The sequence below is a fragment of the Pelodiscus sinensis genome, chromosome 5 (assembly GCF_049634645.1).
Source record: "Pelodiscus sinensis isolate JC-2024 chromosome 5, ASM4963464v1, whole genome shotgun sequence".
Lineage (NCBI taxonomy): Eukaryota > Metazoa > Chordata > Testudines > Trionychidae > Pelodiscus > Pelodiscus sinensis.
In genome coordinates this window covers 23,580,259-23,602,848 of record NC_134715.1, presented here as the reverse complement: position 1 = coordinate 23,602,848, position 22,590 = coordinate 23,580,259, and the positions used below count along the sequence as shown (strand labels likewise).

The following is a 22,590-nucleotide window of genomic DNA, read 5'->3' as shown; positions in this document are numbered from 1 at the left end:
AAACCCAGGAGCAGGTTCGCATGAAAATCAAGTTGGTCCGACAAGACCCTCAATCCTGAGCTCTGAGCTTCCCCTCCCCGTTCTTCCCCTTGCTTCCCCTTCCAGCTCCCTTCTCCCACGTTTCCCCCTCCCCTCTCCCACCTTCTTTCCCCAGTCTCACCAGAGTTTCATTCCTTCCCCCCCACCCCAGTTTTGTTAACTAAAGAGAGTTTGTGATCATGAAAATACATGTATTTTATTTGACATCAGGAAGGGGGGCTGGGAGGGGTAAGTGGAAGGATGTGAGAGAGGAATAAGGCACAAGCCCCCAGTGGGGCAGACCAGGGAGGCTCTTAGTGCTCCTAGGGGGGAAGCTTTCCCGCAGGGCTTCCTGGATACTGACAGCCCCCCCCCCCCAATGGACCTCACAGATGGCAGCCTGCAGAAAGTGCAACCAGGCTCACAGCAACGCATCCAAGAGGAGCACCAGAGTGCCATGGGGCAGCTCTGGCTCCATGTTGCAGAGTGCTGTGGTGTCCCAAGTGAGGACAACCAGAGCACGCAGAGACAAAATGCTTTGCTGTCCCTCATCAAGGTAGCTAAGCAAGCAGGGAAACCTGAGAACTTGCTGTCTGGGGGGGGGGAGTCCCTTTAAGCACAGATATCAGATAGCCTCAGGCAGCAGCCCAACACGGTAAGTCCTGATCTGGTGCCCTGCCGGAACTGGTTCCGGCCAGCCTTAAATGCGATTCACAGTCCACTCAGTGTGGACGCACTGTTTCGAAATAGCAAAATGCTATTTCAAAATGCATTTTGTGTGTAGACGCATTATTTCGAAATAAGATATTTTGAAATAACACTGTAGTGTAGACATACCCTCTGATAGTCTTACTGTTGCTAAATGCTGCAGCTATTTTTACAGATACTTTTTCATGCCCTTTCCCAACTATAAGGAAAATGGATGCTTGCATCTTAGTTTATGTAATGCAGCAACAAAGTCAAATCTCCGCCCAATTGAAGCCAATGGGGTCTTGTCATTGACACTAATAGAATCAGAAGCTAGGCTGCAGCTGTTAATAAAGTTACTTGGCTTGGAACACTGCACAGAACATCAGAGATACAAGTCACTGACCAAGGAGAACAACATCCAGGAGGAAGAACACAGTAAGGTCAAGTCAATCAGGGAATAAGTAGGGTTTGACAAGCTTGATGCCAATGACTGACTTCGGCTTGATATTGTTGCAGCTCCACTTTAGACTCCCTGATTTAAAACAGCAGAACTGGATCAGAATCAGTTCCCCTGTTTTAGCTGCCACATACCTCCAGCCCTGGTTTTCATGAATAGATGCAGAGTACCCTCTTAATTTTGATAAATCCAATGTCTCTGAATAGCCAGTGTCATGATTATGAGGGTTAGCCAGCAGCCTGGGGATTAAGGGGTTAACTACACCTAGCCAGGTGGAGAGACCAATAAGAATGTAGGTGGGACTTTTCAAACTGGGACAAAGGAATTTGGGTTTTTTTTTCCTTCTCTCCTTTTGTCTCTCGGAGAGTTCTCTGCAGCTACAGAGAGGGACAAGCATGTCTCTCTCTCTCTCCAAGACACCATTCTTCATTTTCTGTAAGTAGGGTAAAGTTTAGGTAGTTTCGTTAGGTTCTATTGTGTTATGGATTGGGTATGGGATCTGAGATCTGGCACTGCCTAAAAGATGTTTTGGCTTTTCTTTGTAACTAAGTTCTAGGCCCATGGAGTTTCTCCATGAGTATATTTTGTTACCTTCCTCTCTAGTCATTATACTTGCAACCAGAATATTGTTGTAATAATAAAAGTTCTTTCTTTTCTTTTATTAACCTGGCAGTGGTTAATGGTGTGCCCTGATTTTTGTTTTAGGGGGAAGATTTCCCAAATGATCTTTCCCCTGGTTTCTTTAGCAACATTTGGGTGGTGGCAGCGGAAGTTTTATTCCCAAGATCTAGGGTTTTTAAGATCTTGGGGGAAGTTTTATACCAAAGCCTGGTAGATAAGGCTTTGGGGTACACTTGCTGGCCCCCACTTCTGCATTTATCATGCCAGAGTGGGGAAGGAGCCATGACATGGTGGCACAGCGGTGGGATTATTTGGAGAACCCAGGATTTTTAAAAGGGCACAAGTTTCTTTTGAGTTGCAAGCTTTGCAGTTTTCCTTTTGTTTTTTCTTTTGTTGCTGGGCTGCCTCAGGGAGGAGCAGACCTTAAGCCAGACACAGACCTACCCAAACAGTTTGTTTTTTTGTTAGCTTTCGGGACAACTGGATAGCTAGGCTAGACTAGGGCAGGGAAGGAACCCAGTACATGCTCTTGCGATCAGGCAAGGTAACCTTAGAGAACCCAACCCTTCCTAAGCAACACCCGGAGGCAGAAACAGCCTCAGAGCCAGGCATGATGTTAAGTACCCGGAAAGATTCCACACCCAGAGAGGGGAAACAAGAGTTTACCTCTGTGAGCCCTGGGGGAAGGGATCTTGAAGAGGCAGAAGCAGCCAGCTGCTGCTCTCCCTCCCCCCCACCTGTGCCTTCTGTGTGCGATTATGCCATAAGGACCGGCAGGCCTCTAACTGACAAGGAGATGGAGTTTTTCCTACAGCTGGAGGACAGGCGTGCACAACGAGAGGCCGAGGACAGGCGTGCACAACGAGAGGCCGAGGACAGGCGTGCACAACGAGAGGCCGAGGACAGGCGTGCACAACGAGAGGCCGAGGACAGGCGTGCCCGAGAGGCCGAGGACAGGCGTGCACAACTAGAGGCCGAGCGTATACAACAGGAGGTGAAACTGGCAGAGATCGCAGCAGGGACGAGGCGAGCAGAACTAGAGGCCCAAGTTGCGCTGGAGAAAGCCAGGCAGCCGGACACCTCAGGTACCCCTCCCAACACTCCCACCTCCATCATCATTGAACCCCCCAGAAAGCTCCCCATGTACCAAGTAGGGGATAATGTTGAGGACTTTTTCCTCAACTTTGAGAGGGCCTGCCAGGGGTACAACATTCCTCCTGATCAGTACATGAGAGAGTTAAGATCCCAAATCGCTGGTCCCTTACTGGGGGTAGCTGCGGACCTGCCAGGTGACATGGCAAATGACTATGAACTGTTTAAGCAGGAGGCCAGACTCAGGATGGGCCTCACCCCTGAACAGGCCCGGTGTCGCTTCAGGGCCTCCAAGTGGACCCCAAATACACCGTTCCCTGAACATGCCAGTCGTGTCCTCAAAAACTGGGAAACGTGGCTCTCTGGAGAGCAGGCCCACACTCGGGAAGAAATCTCTCTCCTGATGCAGATGGAACAGTTCCTCGAGGGTGTGCCAGGAGAGATTAGAGGGTACATCCTGGACGGAAAACCAAAAAACCTCAGAGAGGCAGCAGTGCTTGGGGCCAGATGGATGGAACTGAGGGGCCACAGCAGCCTGGAAAGCAGTCTGAGGGGGCCCATCAACACCTGGGGATCCCCCCGATCCCCATCTCGCAGAGACGGGCCCTACATACACCCAGGAAGACCCCAGATCTCTCCCCGTTCCTCCATACCATCTGCTGGGAGCCCCTCCCGTTCCAATGATACCGCTGTGAGGCGATGCTTTAAATGTAATGGACTGGGGCATGTAAAGGCCGACTGTCCCCAGAGCACCAACCGGCTACAACTCATCACTCCGGGGTTGCCACAAGGAGCCTCGGGTCCAGATGCCTCACTGATCCCCCTAGAGCGGAGGGAGACTGTGAGAGTGGGGGGACGGGAGGTTATCGCATGGAGAGACACCGGGGCACAGGTGTCAGTGATTCACCACGCTCTGGTGGACCCCAAGGCCATTGACCCAGAGACTCTAGTTACCATTCAACCCTTCAAGGCTGACCCCTTCGACCTGCCTACGGCCAAGCTACCAGTTCAGTACAAGGGCTGGTCTGGAACTTGGACTTTCGCAGTCTATGATGACTACCCCATTCCTATGCTGGTCGGGGAGGATTTGGCCAAGCATGTGAAACAAGCTAAGAGGGTGGGAGTGCTCACACGTAGCGAGGCTATGCAGGCTGTACACCCAGACACCCCGAATCCTGCAGTGATAGCTAATAGGTGTAATCAGGCTGATACCTTAATCCAGCCTCAGGACATGTATGAGGTTTGTGAAGGGGATGAGTGTGAATCTGGGAAGTTGTCTGTGGCTGGTCAGTCCTATGGGGAGCCAGGTAAAAGTTTTCCTCAATGTTTGCCTGAGGGAGAGAGCTGTGTGTCTGTGAGTGAGGTTTCTGCATATCTGCCTGGAGTCTCAGAGAAGAGGCTGGAGTCAGATTTTTGGTCAGATTTTTGGGCTCTCCCTGCCCTGTTTCGGGAAAGGGTCCCTCTGGTGCAGTCTGGAGTGGCTGGCCAGAGTGGAAGCTTAGTTGGGGAAAAAGATCAAATTCTGGAGGGTGTTCAGTGTGAGCAACCTCTGTGTGTGGAGCCTGGCAGTTTGGTTGCTGAGGAGGGGGGTATGCATGTGGGGGAAGGGTTTCTTCCCAGTTCTTTGTCTACAGGAGGTGCCTGTCAGCCTGGATTGGCTGAGGAGAGTGCTGTGGGCCCAGATTTAGCTCTGGGGGCAGCTGAAGCCCAGAAAGGAGAGGGGGAGGTCTCTGATCTTTCCCCAGAGGAGTCTGTGTGTTTTCCTGAAGGGGGGTTGTGTGAAGACCTGCCTGTTCAGGGGATAGAGGGATCACAGGAGGAGTTGGTGGTGGTTCAGCAGGGTGATGCTGCTGTAGAGCCAGGGGAAGATGAGCTTTTGCTTGCAGAAAGCCATAAGGAAGAGGATCCTTATGGTGAGGCTGGCCAGCAGGTTGCTGTGCCTGAGGGGGGTAAAAGTGACTTGGGGATAGAAAGATCCTGTGAGGAGCAAAGGAATTCCATAGCCATTGTGAGCAGGGGAGCCACACCCAGCCAGGCCTATGTCTGTGTGGGAGGGAGTTCACAGCCTAAACCCACAGGACATGGGGGAGGGAAAAGAATTGTGTTTGCCCAGGAAGGTTGCAACTTTTTAAATGTAAAAAACCAGAATTGTCAATGTACACTTGGGGTGGATTTGTTCCTACTGCTTATGTTAACTTGCATAACCACTGTACTGCTGTTACTAAGAATGGTAACTATGTCCACTATGCATGATTTTGTACCAAAACCCTGGAAACTGTTACAAGATGTACCCAAGGACACACTGGATGTTCAAAAGCTTTGGGACCCTGGTATTTCACTGTTAATACTTGTAATTAGTGTTGAAGCTTCTCACCTGAGAAGGGACATTCCAAAATTGATATGCTGTATGGGAAGGGAAACTGAGGCACGGCAACATTTTGTGCAAAGGGACCCATGTAAGGTGTCTAATGAAAGCTTGTTCACTGTTGATTCTATGTATGAGACATGTGTACAGGTGTGATGTTTATATATGAATGTTCTCATTAACAATCTTACTCTCGACATTTTCTTCCTTTCAGTAATGTATCTTTAGAGTTTAGATTCTAAAGGATTGGCCCAGCGTGATCTTGTGGGTAAAATCTAAAGTGAAAATTGGCTTGGTACTGTGGCTGAGTCCTTTGGACCAGGAGGATCTGTTTGGAGTTGGTGAGTGGGTTTTGGTAACCTCTCACCTGTGTGTGGAGGCCTAAGTCTGGTGATGGCACCGGGAAGCTGAAGTGTCTAAGGGGTTTTGCTGGTGAGGCTTCCGGCTGACCGGGGAGGCAGCTGAAGTGCTCGGTGTAATTTGAGGGGTGCCTGGGAAAGGACTCCAGTTGAGGGCGGTAAATAGCCCTGGTTTTGTGCTCGGTGTAATTTGAGGGGTGCCTAAGGGGTTTTGCTGGTGAGGCTTCCGGCTGACCGGGGAGGCAGCTGAAGTGCTCGGTGTAATTTGAGGGGTGCCTGGGAAAGGACTCCAGTTGAGGGCGGTAAATAGCCCTGGTTTTGTGCTCGGTGTAATTTGAGGGGTGCCTGGGAAAGGACCCCAGTTGAGGGCGGTAAATAGCCCTGGTTTTAAGCAATTCGCCCTGAGCTGACACTCTCAGTGGTGCCAAGACCTGGCCTGGTGTATGGTAGTGGTGTATTTCGCAAGAGGCACAGAACCTGGTCAATTGAACTTTAGATCAAGACCCCACGCTATTCTAAATTTGATTTTGAGACTGAGAGTTTGATTGGTTAATGAGGCATTTCTGGACTCAACTACTTAATATTCTCTGTATAGCTGTGATGGTACTCTATGGATATGGAAGCCTTTGCTTACTTTTTATGTCTTCAAGCGTTTAGTCAAGTGTGCATAATGTATTTACTATGTTTTATCTTAGACCTACAGGAAGAAATCACAGCCAGTGTGGCCAGAGGCTGTCCAGCACCGTCTGTGATTTGGTGGGCATGTCATGATTATGAGGGTTAGCCAGCAGCCTGGGGATTAAGGGGTTAACTACACCTAGCCAGGTGGAGAGACCAATAAGAATGTAGGTGGGACTTTTCAAACTGGGACAAAGGAATTTGGGTTTTTTTTTCCTTCTCTCCTTTTGTCTCTCGGAGAGTTCTCTGCAGCTACAGAGAGGGACAAGCATGTCTCTCTCTCTCTCCAAGACACCATTCTTCATTTTCTGTAAGTAGGGTAAAGTTTAGGTAGTTTCGTTAGGTTCTATTGTGTTATGGATTGGGTATGGGATCTGAGATCTGGCACTGCCTAAAAGATGTTTTGGCTTTTCTTTGTAACTAAGTTCTAGGCCCATGGAGTTTCTCCATGAGTATATTTTGTTACCTTCCTCTCTAGTCATTATACTTGCAACCAGAATATTGTTGTAATAATAAAAGTTCTTTCTTTTCTTTTATTAACCTGGCAGTGGTTAATGGTGTGCCCTGATTTTTGTTTTAGGGGGAAGATTTCCCAAATGATCTTTCCCCTGGTTTCTTTAGCAACATTTGGGTGGTGGCAGCGGAAGTTTTATTCCCAAGATCTAGGGTTTTTAAGATCTTGGGGGAAGTTTTATACCAAAGCCTGGTAGATAAGGCTTTGGGGTACACTTGCTGGCCCCCACTTCTGCATTTATCATGCCAGAGTGGGGAAGGAGCCATGACAGCCAGCACCTGCTTTCAGAGCTTCATTATGCACCAGGTTTGTTTTTCTGTCAGTTAAATTATGTAAAATGAAGCCAATTAAATTGTGCAAATATGGATGGAAATCCAGTGCCGCAAGATTCTGTTTGCACACCCTTCATTGCCGCAGAATTATGTAACCATTACTTGACTACTTTGGTGCTGAGAATCTTAGTACCTGGCACTGCAGAGTAAGAAAACCTGATGCATAATTGCATGCCAAGAACTTGGTAAATAGAAATCCAGTCTTCCATTTTGGTACTCCACACAGGCTCGATATATCCATAGGCATAATTGAAATTGAGAAATGTTCTGCACCTGAGGCTACATCTCACCAAGTGCCATCACTTTCTTCTTGTTCATTCATTCAGCACCTACCACCTGCTTTGTGCTCTAAAAGAAAATTGGTCCTTGCTCAGGAAGCCTGTGTTCTAAATGCACTGGGGGTATGGTACAATTGTTCCCATGGTGCATAATGGAGGGGTGGTTGTGACCAGTTTTCTGTTTTTGACTTTCTACACTCATTTTGCCAAAAGAAGTACTGAACTGTGTAGGTGATTGCAGTTGCAAAGATTTCCATAGTGTGAGTGATTCTTCAAGAGTCAGAACAATGCGAGTCTCTTGCTCTCTCTCTTCCTTACTGGTATCAGGCAAGGCCAGGGTTTGTGTGCAGTTTGATTGTTGTTAAATAGAGAGGACTGAAAGTGAGGTATTGTAGGAAAGCTTGGGTTCAGAGTTGCTTTGCATATTCTGAACGTGGAAGGGGGTCTGTGAAATTTCTCATGTGCCAGAATGTAACCTGTTGGGAGGATTCCTGTAGAATCAGACAAGACTTTTGTATGGCACTAAAAGAAGCACTCTCTGAAAACTGTTCAGTCTTTTATTGTTTCAGTCTCCTTTCAGAAATGGCTCTTACTGGAAATTCCAAATGTGATTGATTCTCTTGTCTTCAGTGAGGACTCATTATTTAAAAAAAACCCTCCCCAATTGCTCAGTTGGGCTTTTTTTTTTTCTTTTGGAATCCCAGGTGGTGCTGAGGTCTCATGCATATGTCTATGTGCCTTTAGAGAATAGGCCAGCTCCACTAGAATAAAGTACAGTGTGTAGGCATTTTTAATCTCCATGAATTCTGGTGCCTGAAGTCCGAAACTTGGGCAAAAGAGATGCAAAGTCTTCCTTCCATATGGAAAGGATATTTCATTCACTGCACATGATGCAGGCATCCTGATTTCCTTGAGGCTTAAGATGTAATTTCCATGAGGTCTGACACATGCAGCAGAGATTGCATACACTGTAATACCTATGTGCTCTAGCAAAAGTAATCTGGGAAACCTCAAAATGTGGACAGGATATAAACAAAGACTCCAAACATCAGGAAAGAACCCACTCCCACTCCCACTCCCACTTCCACCACAAACATGATCTGGGAGGCTTGGTGCTCAGACTGCAATGACACAAGCATAGCAGCAGATGCATTCTGAGGCTAGTGTAAATTGGAATCTATTAAAACATACTCACCACATTGTACATTAGCCATGAAAGGTCTATAGTAATTACCTTTCAGTTTGTGGTCACGTCCACCTTTATCCTCTCTGCAATAAGTAGCTATAACCTAGATATCTGTGTTGTTCTGCTGAGAGATGTGACACACACACATCTGTACAGGTTGAAGCTTTTTAGTCCAGCACTCTCTCTGGTCTGGCAACATCTGTGGTCCGGCATGATTTTAGTTAGGCAGGTGTCCACTTATCATGGGTGTGGTCAATTTGCCCATGGTCCCATACAGTTTTTTTAAAGCCACCGGTGTTGACTCTCAGTGTTTTGTGCTGTTATTTAGCTCTAATTTACCACTAAATGTCTTCTAAGAGCCCAGCAAGCAGTGGAAGTGTTGGTAATGCTGCTAAGCAATATTGACCTCTCATAGTTCAGCAAATTCTCTGGTTTGGCACCGGTCAGGTCCCCAGGGTGCAGGACTAGGGAGGTTCAATGTGTACCTTTGCTGGGAGTGACCAGAGGTTCTGGCTTAGCAGGACAGGGTGGTGGAGTGTCCCAGAGCGTAGGTAGGTGGACTCAGTGGAATGGGACAGTCTCCAGGGATCTCTGTGACTGAACCTGTCACAACTAGCTACAGTAGAGTGCCTCAACAGATAGGAGCTGTTTTTAGCTATCTTGGTGCACGTGCGTGCACACACAAAATTGGGTGTTTATGCCCTGGCCCAATAATAGCTATTTGAGGCATGTTGCAGAGAACAGCTGAGAAGGAATCTCCTATAACAGACTCAAGTGTGACTTACAAGATGCATCATTTTGGTTCCATGTTCAGAGGAATATCATGTGGCCATTTATTCTCTACAGGGTTAAGGGGAGAGGATAGTTAATTTTCACTAGAAATCTAACTTGTATTACAAGCCAACATTTTTTACCAGAGTAACAGTAAACAGTGTAGTCTAACATTTGCTCCTTTCTTTGTTCATGTGCTACCTGGACATTTAGAGCCTGATCCAAGGAAAGCCCGCTAAAGTGGATGGAAAGGCCAAAGTAAATGGAAGTGGGCAATCAATCAGGACTTTATTTCATAAACATTGTCTTATATTTCTGATTTTTAAAAGGGCAAGTTATATTGGTAGCAAAAAGAGTTTGTAACAAGCTTGCAATCATGGCGGAGTAGTGCAGGACGGTGTGGTTAATTACAGATGTGGAATGAGAGCTCTCAAACACGACTGAGGGGTCATTGCATCTTTTTTCAAGTGCCTATTTAGTGCTAAGATAGGAAGGGATGGCAAGAAATAACTCCTACTCAGATGCCTATCTGAAACTTCATCTACTATAAGGACCAGCCCTATATAATACGATAATACATCTTATCAGTTGTTGCTCCTTATCAAAAGGTTCAATAACAGCAAACCAAACAGGTTCACAATAGATACCAAGGAAAATCAGAAGGGCTTTACTCTATCCTGAGTTACATTGGTGTAGATATTATCTTCGGTGAAAACAATGAACACAAATGAAAAATGGTGTGAGATCATGTTGGTGTTAGATCCACCTGTTGTCTCTTGTCACAGTCCTAGACTGTGACCTCTGTGACAAATATTTATTTTGTACATTAAGACAGGTGTTAGCTGTCTTCCTAGAATTCACGAGAGCACTTGTGAATCTCAAATGCTTCACAATTTTGATTTGATTTCTGAGAGCCTCAAAAAATAAGGCTCATTCCAGAATCCAGGAATTCTGAACAATAATTTAAAATATACAGTAGGGGTTTTTTTCAGACAAATAAGTCACATCTAGCTGAAATAGTTAAGTGATAAAGCATACACCCTGAGTAGTCAATAAGTAATCCACAATCAACCTTGTTCCCATGAACTATTTGGGGAATATTTATGAACCACAATACACTAAGGAAATCAGGATAGATACATGAATGATTCTAAGGTAACAAATACTAAACTTGCAATTAACTAATTATCCACAAAATATAATTTAACTAGATCTAATAAGACCTTGTGAGTCCCCATGCCACAGAACTTCGAATTATCTGCTTCTTTGGGAAGCACCTACATTAAGAGACAAACATTGGCTTTAGACCCACCAACTGAATAATTTTGTCTCCTTTGCTGCATGCTCTTGTTAGGCCCTAGAGAATTGGGCCTAGTGCAGTTATGCTAAGCAGTTATGCTAAGACAGATAAAAAAGGAGGCTAACAAAGGTTTCTGGGTAGTCCCTGAGCAGAACTAGAGACACGGTTCAAGCAAGGGTGTACCCTACATACTTGCTTAAGTTGCAAAAGTACGATAAGTGAAAAATTGCATTCTTGTACCTGCTGTGATGTGGAACAGCTTGTTTTGAGAACTGATAAAAAAAACTCCCTGTTTCTCATCTCTCTGGGTATGTCTACACTAGAAAGTTAGTTCGAACTAACGGACGTTAGTTCGAACTAACTTTCCTAGGCGCTACACTAGCGCTCCGTTAGTTCGAACTTAATTCGAACTAACGGAGCGCTTAGTTCGAACTAGGTAAACCTCATTTTACGAGGACTAACGCCTAGTTCGAACTAGCTAGTTCGAACTAAGGGCTGTGTAGCCCTTTAGTTCGAACTAGTGGGAGGCTAAGGCTTCCCAGGTTTCCCTGGTGGCCACTCTGGCCAACACCAGGGAAACTCTATTGCCCCCCTCCCGGCCCCGGAGCCCTTAAAGGGCCACGGGCTGGCTACTCACTTTGTGCCAGTTGCAAGGCTGCAAGCACCCGTGCCTGCACAGCCTGCACCTGCCACAACATGAGCCAGCCATCCGAGGGCTCCCAGCCCTCCACTGCTCCCCACGACCAGCCTGGCGGCTCCCGGGAGCCTGCCCGGGGGCGCAAAAGGCGGGCGCCCGCCTGGTCAAGTGCGGAGATCGTGGACCTCATCGAGGTTTGGGGGGAGGCCTCCAATGTCCACGATCTCCGCACTAGCCACCGGAACGCGGCCGTCTACGGACGCATGGCTGCCAGTCTGGCCGCCAGGGGCCACCAGCGCAGCCGGGAGCAGGTGCGCTGCAAAATTAAGGACTTGCGGCAGTCCTACTCCCGGGCCTGCCTGCCAGGGGCTGACCCGGAGGCCTGCCCCCACTTCCATGCCCTGGACCGCATCCTGGGGCCTCATGCCATCCCTGCCCCCCGGGACGTGATTGACCCCGGGGCAGAGGGACCGCTCCTGGAGACGGAGGAGGAGGAGGAGGGCTCTGAGAGCCAGGAGCCTGCCGCCAGCCTTCCCAGGACCCGGGACCCCCGAGGCACCCCACAGAGCCGCTCGCCTGCATCATCAGAGGCCGGGGAGGCGTCCACCTGTGAGTACCCTCGTGTTCCCCTTATGTGTACGGGGGGCTGGGGCGAGAGGGAGCCCCGGGACCGTGCGCCTGGGCCTTGCCCACCACGGAGCAGCAGCTGGGGATCCTGCAGGGGCCCTGGCCTTGCAGAGGGGAGCTGGGTTTCACACACCTGGGCCCCTGGGGTCATTGACCGCTGGTCTTCTTGCACCACAGCTGCAGCACCGGGGCCTGCAGGGCGCACCACCCCGCCTGCAGCAGCCGCCCGCGCCCGGGAAAGCAGGACAGCCAGGAACCAGGAGGACTACCAGAGGCGGCATCTCCGGTTCCTGGACCGACAGCTCCGTCTCCAGGACCACTGGGTCCAGGAGGACCTCAGGCTGCGCCAGAGGAGTCTGGAGGCCCTGGAGGAGCAGGGCCGTGCCCTGCGAGGCCACCTCCAGAGCCTGCTGGACCGCTTTCCATTTCCTCCTCCCCCTGCTCCCCCTCTTGCTCCCTCTGCTCCTCCTCTTTCTCCCCCTCTTGCTCCCCCTGCTCCTCCTGCTTCCGCTCCTGCTTCCGCTCCTGCTTCCTCCACACCCCCTGTCCTCTCTGCCCCCCCCTCCACAACCATTCCCCACCGACGCCCCCGGACCCGCAGTGTGGCGAGACGGGAGAGGCAGCCGGACTCCCACCCCTGAGCTTTCCTTTCCCTTCCTCCCTTCCCTCCCCTCCCCTTCCAGCTCCCTCGTCCCAGGTTTCCCCCTCCCTTCTCCCACCTTCATTCCTCCCTCCCCCACCCCAGTTCTCTGAAATAAACAGACGTTTTTGTTTGAAAAACAGGTGTCTTTATTGTACAGTAGATAGGGAGGGGAAAGGGGAAGGGGGGGGTAGGGTGGAAGAAGGCCCCGGTGGGGCATGCAGGGAGAGGTCAGTCCTCCTCCTCCTCCACATGGAAGCTCTCCCGCAGGGCTTCCCGGATCCGGATGGCCCCCCGCTGGGCTTCCCGGACGGCGGCGGTGCGGGGCTGACCGTAGTGTCCAGCCATGCGGTCAGCCTCAGCCATCCAGGCTGGCAAGAAAGCCTCCCCCTTCCGCTCACACAAATTGTGGAGCACACAACATGCCGCCACCACGGGAGGGATGTTGTGCTCGGCCAGGTCCAGACGGGTGAGGAGGCATCGAAAGCGGGCTTTCAGTCGCCCGAAGGCCCCCTCCACCACGATGCGGGCCCTGCTCAGCCTGTTATTGAAGGCCTGGCGGGAGGGATTGAGGTGCCCCGTGTAGGGCTTCATGAGCCACGGCTGCAGTGGGTAGGCGGCATCCCCCACCAGGCAGATGGGCATGTCCACGTCCCTGACCCTGATGTGGCGGTCGGGGAAGAAGGTCCCGTCCTGCAGCCGCTGGCACACGGAGGAGTTCCGGTACACCCGGGCGTCGTGTGCTTTGCCGGACCAGCCCACATTTATGTCCGTGAACTGTCCCCGGTGGTCACACACGGCCTGCAGGATGACGGAGAAGTACCCCTTGCGGTTCACGTAACGGGACGCCTGGTGTTCCGGGGCACGGATGGGGATGTGCGTCCCGTCGATGGCCCCCCCGCAGTTGGGGAAGCCGAGGGCGCCGAATCCCCGGATGACGGCGTCCGGGTCGGCGAGGCGGACCACCCTGCGGAGCAGCACCCGGTTGATGGCCTTGACCACCTGCGGAGAGAGACACAGCAAAGCGTCAATCAGTGGGGCGCCCGGGTGGCTGGGAGCGTGCGTGTCCTGGCAGTGCCCCGCGCCCCACTCCCGGAAGCAACCCCCCTGGCGGCGTGTAGTACGGCCGGGACAGCCCGACCCCTCCGGTGCGGGGCGCTTTCGCCTCCTCCCGCCCCCCCCTTTGTCCCTGGGGCGGCCCATCCCCTCCTCGCAGTCCCCCTCCCCCCCGGCTCGGTGGCCGACGAGTGCCGTACCTGCATGAGCACTGCTCCGACAGTGGATCTCCCCACGCCGAACTGGTTCCCGACGGATCGGTAGCTGTCCGGCGTGGAGAGCTTCCAGAGGGCGATGGCCACCCGCTTCTGGAGGGGGATGGCGGGCCTCATGCGAGTGTCCCTTCTTTGCAGGGCAGGGGCGAGCCACTCGCAGAGCTCCAGGAAGGTGTCCCTCCTCATCCTAAAGTTCTGGGTCCACTGTCGGTCGTCCCAGCGCTCCAGGACGATGCGGTCCCACCAGTCGCTGCTGGTGTCCAGACGCCAGATGCGGCGGGGCACGCCGGTGCCGGGGCGCCGCCGCGGCTCCTCCACGGCCCCCAGGGCGGCCAGGCGGAGAGGCAGGGGGCTGACGTTCCCCAGGTGGTGCCAGGCAGCCTCGAGCCATTGGTGGCAGGCTTGCAGCAGCAAGTCCAGAACGTGCACCAGAAGGTGCAGGGCGAGCCGTGGCTCCATGTTGCCACCTGCGGCGGTCCCCCCCGAAGGGAAGCACCGACACAGACGGGCACAGAGACCGACGCTTTGCTGTCCCTCGGCGAGGTTGGCAAGCAAGCAGGAAAAGCTGAGAACCGGCTGTCCGGGGGGGTCCCTTTAAGCTCGAGCCTCAGATAGCCTCAGACAGCAGCCACACAAAGCAACTGCTGACCTGATGCCCTGCCAGAACCGGTTTCAGCTGCCCTTAAATGCCCCCCTGCGTCCAATCAGTGTGGACGCGCTAGTTCGAACTAGCAAAACGCTAGTTCGAACTAGTTTTTAGTTCTAGATGCGCTAGTTCGAACTAGCTTAGTTCGAATTAACTAATTCGAACTAAGTTAGTTCGAACTAGTGCTGTAGTGTAGACGTACCCTCTCTGATCTTAACTCCCTGTTCCTGCCCTCTGTTTGTTCCTAACTCCATGTCTCCTTGTTGCCTGGTACTTGTCTTCTGTGCTGGTAAGAAAGTTGCTAATGCGTTATGAATTGCTTAAGGTCACATTGATATGGGAGGTTTAACTGAAAAAGGGGAGTGGGTTGCTTGGGTGAATATTCTATGACGTGATGGAACTGTCTATATAAACCTACTTGTTACTGAAATCGTGGCTGGTTCTCTTTGGAGACGGGCCGCTTTCTATTGCTGTGTGCACACTTCAATAAAGAGCTTGTGATTGGACCTTGCTGGTGTTACCTGTCTCTTTGCGGTCAGACAACGAACCGAGCCGTCTGGGTTCAAATCCCCAACACTCTTTGTTATATGGGAAAGCTGCAACCTATGGACTGACTCATTCTTAGTCCTACCAAACTGATAGCATGGTGCCAGGTCATCACTTGTACTATGTTTTCATTGATTTCTTCATTCTTGAAAAATGTAATATGCTTTACAATGTAGTACTCACAATGTAAATTCAAAGTGTAACTTTTTAAATTTCAGAGTTGCCATGAACTTAATTTTCAATGAAGACTAGAGATTTTGGCATGTTAGGTAGCTTGTTTTATGAAAACACAGTTAGATATTTTGAAAAATGATCTTGAGGCTCTGCAGTACTCATTTACAATGCACAGAAATTCAATGCTCCAGCTTTGTGATGTGTTGTAACAGCACCACCTGCAACACACATTCTTCCATGTTTTTTTTGTATGTCAAACACGTTTTCAGATATAGTCATGTTACATTTGTTTTGCCAGTTTGTGTGTTGAAGGAGCCACATAAGCAGTAGGGGTGTTTGCTTTCTGCCTTGGTCTCCAAATGGAGTCAATGTTTGAGACAGAGTTGCTCCCTAAATGAAGGGATCGCCAAAATGTTGTTTGTGATCATGTCTGTTCCAGAACTGGTGTATATGGCCCATAAACCTAATTCCATTTCAAATATACCCAGACTCTGCCTTGCTGATTTTTCTCTCTAAAAGGAAGATGGTACACCAAATTCTAGATATCTGCTACCACCCAGCAACACAACACAAGCAGGCTCTCTTTAGATAAAAGCAGATAGCTTATTAGAAATGTCCCTGCCTTTATATAGAATTGGATTTTCTCTTGATAAGTCCCCCTGGTTTTAATTTCCACTCCCTTGATCCCAAGCCTCTCCTGGATATCTACCAGGATCACAAAGGGACTTAGTTGCACATCTCCTTTCATTAAGTTGTCTGTACCCTTCTTTCTTAACCCTATGAAGAGGTCAGGGAAAGAGAATGCTGGGGGTCTTCCATCCAGAAACCCTCTGGATATCTGTAAATATACCTAGATATAGGGTGCTGGAGGTCCCAAATCTGCATTGTGCTTGAACCAATATGTTTTGTGCTTTTAATTTTAAAATGGAACGAAAGGCTTAAAAGTCAAAAAGCCACAGCAGACAGGTGGAATTAGGAGTTGGGTGAGCAGAGGAAAAGCCTTGATGGAAACCGGGCTCCCCTTTCTTCCAGCCAGTTGAGGGAATAGTCTGTCATCGGTTGCCTTCTGTCTCTAGAAAAGGGAGATACTGAAGGAGAAAAGAAATCTGAGTCAGAGGGCTGAGCTCCTGCCAGAAGGTCTGGGGACTGGCAGCTGACTGACAGAGGAAGAGCCCTGCCTGAGTAGTGGAGAAGACATGGAGTTAAATATGAAATATGAAACTATGAGTCAGGGCTTTCTGGTGGGAATTCATTGAGGATTGATTAGATCACTTTGTAATTAAGGACTGTGACTGTGTGAATCTAATCTGGCATTAACCCAGCCCCAGATAGGGATCCAGTGATCCTTGAGCCATAAGAGTGAATGGGGGCCTGCAAGAAGAGGACAGGTTAACAGAGGAAGGGTGTCTGAATTGTGAAGGATCTCCAAGTACTATGTATTTGTCCTCTGAATTGCAGCTACCTCAGAAGAACAGCATACAATAGCAAAAAGGGCAACTAACATTTCAGCCTAGTAGACTATGGCAAACTCTTGCAAAAAGGGCTACAGGGTCCTAAAAGACCTCAGATGGGAGACAAACTTGCTTTTGGGGCCTCATGAAACAGTTGGGGGTGTGTCCAGATGTCTACACTGGCCGCTTGAATTTGCGCAAGAACACTGACTTTGTAATGTACAAAATCAGTGCTTCTTGCGCAAATACTTTCATGCTCCCGCTCAGGAAAAAGCCCTCTTGTGCAAGAATACTTGTGCAAGAGGGCCAGTGTAGACAAGCACCTTAATTTTTTGCACAAGAAAGCCCGATGGCTAAAATGGCCATCGGAGCTTTCTTGTGCAAAAGCGCATCTAGATTGGCACGGATGCTTTTGCGCTAAAGCACCTTGCCAATCTAGACGCTCTTTTGCGGAAATACTTTTAACAGAAAAACTTTTCCGTTAAAAGTATTTCCGCAAAATCATGCCAGTCTAGACAAAGCCTTGTTGTTCAGTTATTTGAGACGCTCCAGCATGTGCGGAGTTTGAATAGAGAAACCAGCCTTGGCCTGAGTAGAGAGCTGGACCTCTGCTATGTCCCCTTATGGCAGGGGAGTCCAAACTTTTTTCAAAGAGGGCCAGATTTGATGAAGTGAACATGCGTGAGGGCCGACCATTTTGCCTGACATTCTTTGAACCATTAAAATTAAATGCAAATTAACTATTTTATGCAAAGTTTATTGCAAACGGCATACTTTTCATTTCGTCACATGGATGACAAATCTAAACAGGTGTTAAATCACTCTGCCTTTCATATCTGAAGGCCAGATGAAAAAAAAATCCAGGAAGCTGAAATATATGTCAGGAACATTGTAAAGTACATTACATATTATTGGTAATAAAGGTTGTCTGTCAACTTTTAAGTTCAAAAAATATGAACAGGAACATAACACCAAGTATACACGTTGTGTCCAAATATATTTATAACTGATTTAGACCAACTGACATTAACTGAGATTTTACAATGTATTCATCTCAATACATGTGGATTTGTTGGGGGCCTTAAAAGATAGATATTGCCAAATTACCTGTGGGGCCGTATTAAACCGGAACACGGGCCGCAATTGGCCCGCGGGCCGGACTTTGGCGTGGAGTGGCGGCAGGCAGCCAACGGAGCGTCCGGTGGCATGGGACGAGACAGCTGGTGGAGCGTGGCGGAGTGTTGTAAGGTGCCCCTTATCTATCCCCTCACCCCCATTTCTTCCCTGATTGGGAGGTGAAACCCTGCAGGTGAACTTTGGGTGGCACGGACCAGGGACAGAGACTTTTGGGGTGTTGGACTCTTTGAACTTCAGGGGATTCTTGGCTGGCAGGGTGGGGCTTAGCTCATGTTTGGGTTATGAACTTTGTTTGTGCTGTTTTCCCCAAGGTAATGCTGTATGACTTCTCTCTCTGTTTCATTAAATGTTTCTTTCCTACACTCAGATTCAGTGCTTGCAAAGGGGAAGCATTGCCTCTCAGAGGCACCCAGGGGTGTATGAATTTCCCAGATTACAAGGTGGGGGCTCGAGCCGGTTCTGTGTGAGATGGACCCCAAGATATTGAACCCAGCCCTGGTTACTGCCAGGCCTACCCAGCAGAAGGGTTACACCTTAAAGGGCAGTAGGTTACAGTATTGGCAAGCAAATCTCCTAAATACCAGAAGTGTGGTTCAGACAACCAACTCAAGATGAGTTAAACTCTTGAAGCCTCTCCTTGTGAGGTACCTTCTGCCATGGCTGCAAGTGCTATAAAGGGAGGCCAGGTATCCCCCTTTTTCTCCATAAAAGAGGAAACTTTTAGCAGGAGGTTTTGAATCTCTTCCTGGACCCCAGTCAGCATTGTTGGGCCTTCTGGTGCCAAACTTGACTGCTTCGCTGTCTGTGAGTACTGCAAATGCATAGTATTGCTGGAGCCCTTCTACTGGAAGCCTTAGACAAGAGCAGCCGCAGGCTGAGATCCTATCTATAAAGTGATAAAAAGAGTGGCTTACTGAACCGAGTAGCTTAAGAGAGAGAGAGAGGGGCTAGTTCTGGAGACATTTTTCCATTCATCCCTAGTTCTGAATCCATCTTCATTAAAAGTTTTCCATGGGATTCTACAGTACTAACCTTAAAAGCTCCATCATCAAACTCCTGTAAACTAAGTTTACATGGAAGGAACACAGCAATTTTGGGGGGGGGGGAATATCTATTGACCTCTCCAAATGAAGAGCAAATGTTATACAGGCATGGAGAGTATGAACTAGACGTGATGGAAATTCCCCCCGAATGATCGTGGTATGTTGGCCTTGATGCTGCAATGACCTAAGTCAATTGCTTCTCTATTGCAGGATCAGGCCCACTGGCTAGGTGCTGTGTGGAAGGTAGTACTGCTGCATGTATTGTAACAACAGGGGGGCTCGAGGGGGATTCTGATCAAGATCTTTGGTGGTATTTAGGTACGTAAATACCTTGGGCTCTAGGATCTGGACCTCTGTCCCCAAGCTGACTCTTTGGTACCTTGTTTAACAAATATTAAACTTACTTTAAACCATTTTAAACCCATGTAATGGACACAGAAATAGAGAAAGGTGCGAGGTGCCATAATTGGCTAAAGATTTTAAAATGTTATAAATTATTATTTTTCTCTTAGGTTTGTGGAGTTTGTTTCAAACTCCAATGATCAATTGGCAGTGAATGGGAATGTGAACACTGCAGCATTTACTCTGCCTCTAACCTGACTGCCTCAAGATATCCTTTGAAGTCTTTCCAGATGAGAGTTTCAGCCCCCTCACACACTCTGTACAGTAATTATGCTCCACTTTCAGTGCTGAGAAAGGCACTTTGTTTGACAGGGTCTCATCTGTGGTGCTTTTATATATTAATGAAAAAATGGTGCCAAACCTCCAAAGCACATTCTAGCAAGTAGACTGGAGGTAACATCTTTGATGGTAAAAATTTTTTGGAGGGGGTGTATTGAATTCTTACCATCTCTTCACTCTTCTTCTCTTTCCTTCTTCCAGTTACATACTGGCACAGACTAACGGCAAAACATATTGCTGACAAAAGTGTTTAAAGAGGCTTTGGAACAAATGGCTTGTGGCTGTCACATGGGCCTATGTTATGAAGCAGGCTATGGATTAAAAGTTGGTGAAGTGAAATAAGTATAATGAAATCAAAGTGAAATTAAATTCCATTACTTCACATTGCCCTCAAACTTTCATTGGGCCGCAGATTTTTTTAAGTAAAATCATAAGTTGAGATGTTTCCAAGGCAAAAACTAGAAGCTTTGATTGGTTGTTGGGTAGAAACTGTTGCTGTGGATTCTGGTCCTCAGATTGATATGGGAGGGAAGTGTATTTGTTTTTTGTTTTTTGGTTTTTTGTTTTTTTTTTTGCACTGGTGAAGAAATTGAGCCTTCTGACATTAGAGAGCAGCATTTCTTTTCATTTCCTTTTGAGGCATGCAGACCTATGCCTTTGCATTTATAGAGGGTCGCCACATTCACAGGTATAGCCAAGCAGATTTCAGCTCAAAAATAGAGCATAAGTGTTAAGATTCAAAATACTCCTGCCACTTCCTAGATCAGGAAGGTGATCTAGATTCAATTCCTGGCTCTGCTACTGGGTAACATTGGGCATATCACTTTGCCTTCCTGTACCTCTCTTTCCCTATCTGTAAAATGGGAATCATAGAAATGTGGGACTGCAAGTTGCCCTGAAGTCCAGCCCTCTGTGCCACGGCAGGACCAATAAACCAACCCCAGACTGTTATTTGTCTAACCTGGTCTAAAAAAACCTCCATTGATGGGGATTCCACATTGGTTTGCTCCCAAATTCTCCCAAGCAGCCAAAGATTACTGTCTGGCTTGCCCTGTCTGCCAAGCCCACAACGTGGGTAAACCTGTAAAGACAGTTCTGGCAACCAGACCTCCGCCTTTGGGACCATTTCTGAATTTACAAATGGACTTTATTCAATTGCTTAAATGTCAATCTTTTGAATAATGTGCTGGTTATTGTTTGCTTGTTTTTGGGATGGGTAGAAGCTTATCCCTGCAGGAAACATGATGACATCACAGTAGCTAAGAAACTTCTAAATCATTACATCCCATCATGGGGAATACACCTTGTGATCTCCAGTGATAAAGGTACCCACTTTACTGGGCAAATTGTTCAAAAAAAAAACCTGGAAAAGTACTACTCTACCAGACAAGCACTGCACTGTGCACGACACCTGGAAAGCGCAGAAGCAGTAGAAAGATGAAACAGGATTTTAAAGAACAAACTTGCTAAAATATGTGAGAACTCTGGCTTAACATAGATAGTAGCACTCCCGATTGCCCTAATGAGCATGAGAGCCACTCCTAATCAGAAAACTGGACTCAGTCCACATGAAATTGCATGTGGCCAACCTATGAGACTGTAAAGCAGCCCAGAAATTAACCTGGCTGATGCCACACTTGTTAAAGGAAGCATAGTCAAGTATTGCCAGGAACTTATGAGGTGTGTACAGTCTTATCATTCACAGGTTAAGGACGCCTTCCAGGAGGTCCCGACTGAGCCGTGCCTTAAACTACAACCAGGAGACTGGGTTTGCGTGAAAGTTCACCAGCGGAAGACTGCCCTGGAACCCAGGTGAAAGGGTCCCTACCAAGTCCTTCTGACCACCCATACGGCTGTAAAGTGTGAAGGATTGCCCACCTGGATTCACGCATCCCACTGCAAACCCGTTCCAGCCCCTACAGAGGTTGGCCCCAACAAGGAGCACAGCAGACCTGGTACCAGAGACCCAGGTCCAGAAGCAGATGGGAATCACCACAGACCTGGTACCAGAAACCCAGGTCCAGAAGTAGACGAGGATCAGCGCAGGCTTGGTACCGGCAATCCAGGCCCAGAAGCAGACGAGCCTGAGAGACCAAGACTAAGGTACCAGCTGCGGCCCAGAAGAACCTGCCAGCGATAGGTGAAGCAAACTACGAAGTCCTGAAGAACAGCCAGCATGAGGCTGGACAAACAATTCATGTTGAGTATATGCTTAATCTTGTTTTTAAAACTAGCAGTTATAACCTATATGGTTCAAATGTGTTTATGCTTTTAATGAACCAAGTTTCCCAAGAATTTAATTCCACAAGTTGCTAGATATGTGCTCACAGTCCGGTACATTCAGAAGGAGGCATCCCAATGATTCCAATCCCACTAAACAACACTCAAATGAATGGCACACTGTTTAGTGAACTAAGCCAAATGATACTTGGCAGGATAAAGGGTTTACTAACCCAGGGTATATCCGCCTAGCCTTGACCCCAATTGGAAAGTACTGCTGGACATGTAATGGTTCAGGAGCCAGGGTGAGAAAAAAGCCCAAACCGATGGCCCTAGACTATGTCCTAGCTAGTAAGGGCGGGGTTTGTGCCTTAGTAAGAAGAGAATGCTGTGGGTATATTTCTGACACCAGCAAAGAAGTAGAGGAAGATGCCTCAGAGATTGAAAGAACTGTGGAACGCCTAAGGCAAAGGGAAGACTGGACTCTCTGGGATTGGTTGGGAGGCTGGTTTGGACATGTGGGAACTTGGATTTTGCAAAGAATAGTTTTAGTATTGGCTATATTCTTTTGTGCTTATTGCTGTTTCTTGTTAATCAATTGCTTTATTTCTTGTATTCTGGAAAACACAAGACAGACCCTTACCAAAGGGAATGTGGAACTCATGATGTTAAAATAGGATGAGCAGAGAAAGGAACAAGAAATGTACATAAATACTTTAATGGAAAATGGAGGTATAAAATGGTTTCAAGGTTAGCCTTTAAAAGGCTAAAAGGGGGGAGTTGTAGAAGCTATTTTACGTTTAGCTAGAAGTCATCTTATATATCAGAAACCATTTCAGCTTTTCTCTCAAGCACA

The 22,590-nt window shown here is 48.3% G+C and overlaps 2 protein-coding genes across 5 annotated transcripts; both read left to right on the top strand.

Moving 5' to 3' along the window:
* Window positions 1–1,384: 1,384 nt before the first annotated feature.
* On the top strand, window positions 1,385–21,617 carry LOC142829545 (uncharacterized). 4 transcript variants are annotated; one of them, XM_075929660.1, is made up of 3 exons: window positions 1,385–2,665; window positions 2,720–6,590; window positions 21,205–21,617. In XM_075929660.1, exons 1-2 carry the CDS (start codon window positions 2,310–2,312, stop codon window positions 5,397–5,399), a joined length of 3,036 nt encoding a protein of 1,011 aa, XP_075785775.1. In that variant the 5' UTR covers window positions 1,385–2,309; the 3' UTR covers window positions 5,400–6,590; window positions 21,205–21,617. The 4 variants fall into 4 exon arrangements, with proteins under 4 accessions (XP_075785775.1, XP_075785774.1, XP_075785773.1 ...); XM_075929659.1 differs by having other exon boundaries at window positions 1,385–6,590; window positions 21,205–21,326; window positions 21,428–21,617; XM_075929658.1 differs by having other exon boundaries at window positions 1,385–6,590; window positions 21,220–21,617.
* Window positions 11,522–12,789, top strand: LOC142829546 (uncharacterized). Its single transcript, XM_075929661.1, has 2 exons — window positions 11,522–11,907; window positions 12,103–12,789. Exons 1-2 carry the CDS (start codon window positions 11,562–11,564, stop codon window positions 12,564–12,566), a joined length of 810 nt encoding a protein of 269 aa, XP_075785776.1. The 5' UTR covers window positions 11,522–11,561; the 3' UTR covers window positions 12,567–12,789.
* Window positions 21,618–22,590: the final 973 nt, after the last annotated feature.

Coding starts and splice junctions, on each gene's coding strand:
- LOC142829545 (XM_075929658.1), top strand. CDS start 2,310: ATGCTCTTGCGATCAGGCAAGGTAACCTTAGAGAACCCAACCCTTCCT.
- LOC142829546 (XM_075929661.1), top strand. CDS start 11,562: ATGGCTGCCAGTCTGGCCGCCAGGGGCCACCAGCGCAGCCGGGAGCAG. Junction 11,908..12,102: donor GGCCGGGGAGGCGTCCACCT/GTGAGTACCCTC, acceptor CTTGCACCACAG/CTGCAGCACCGGGGCCTGCA.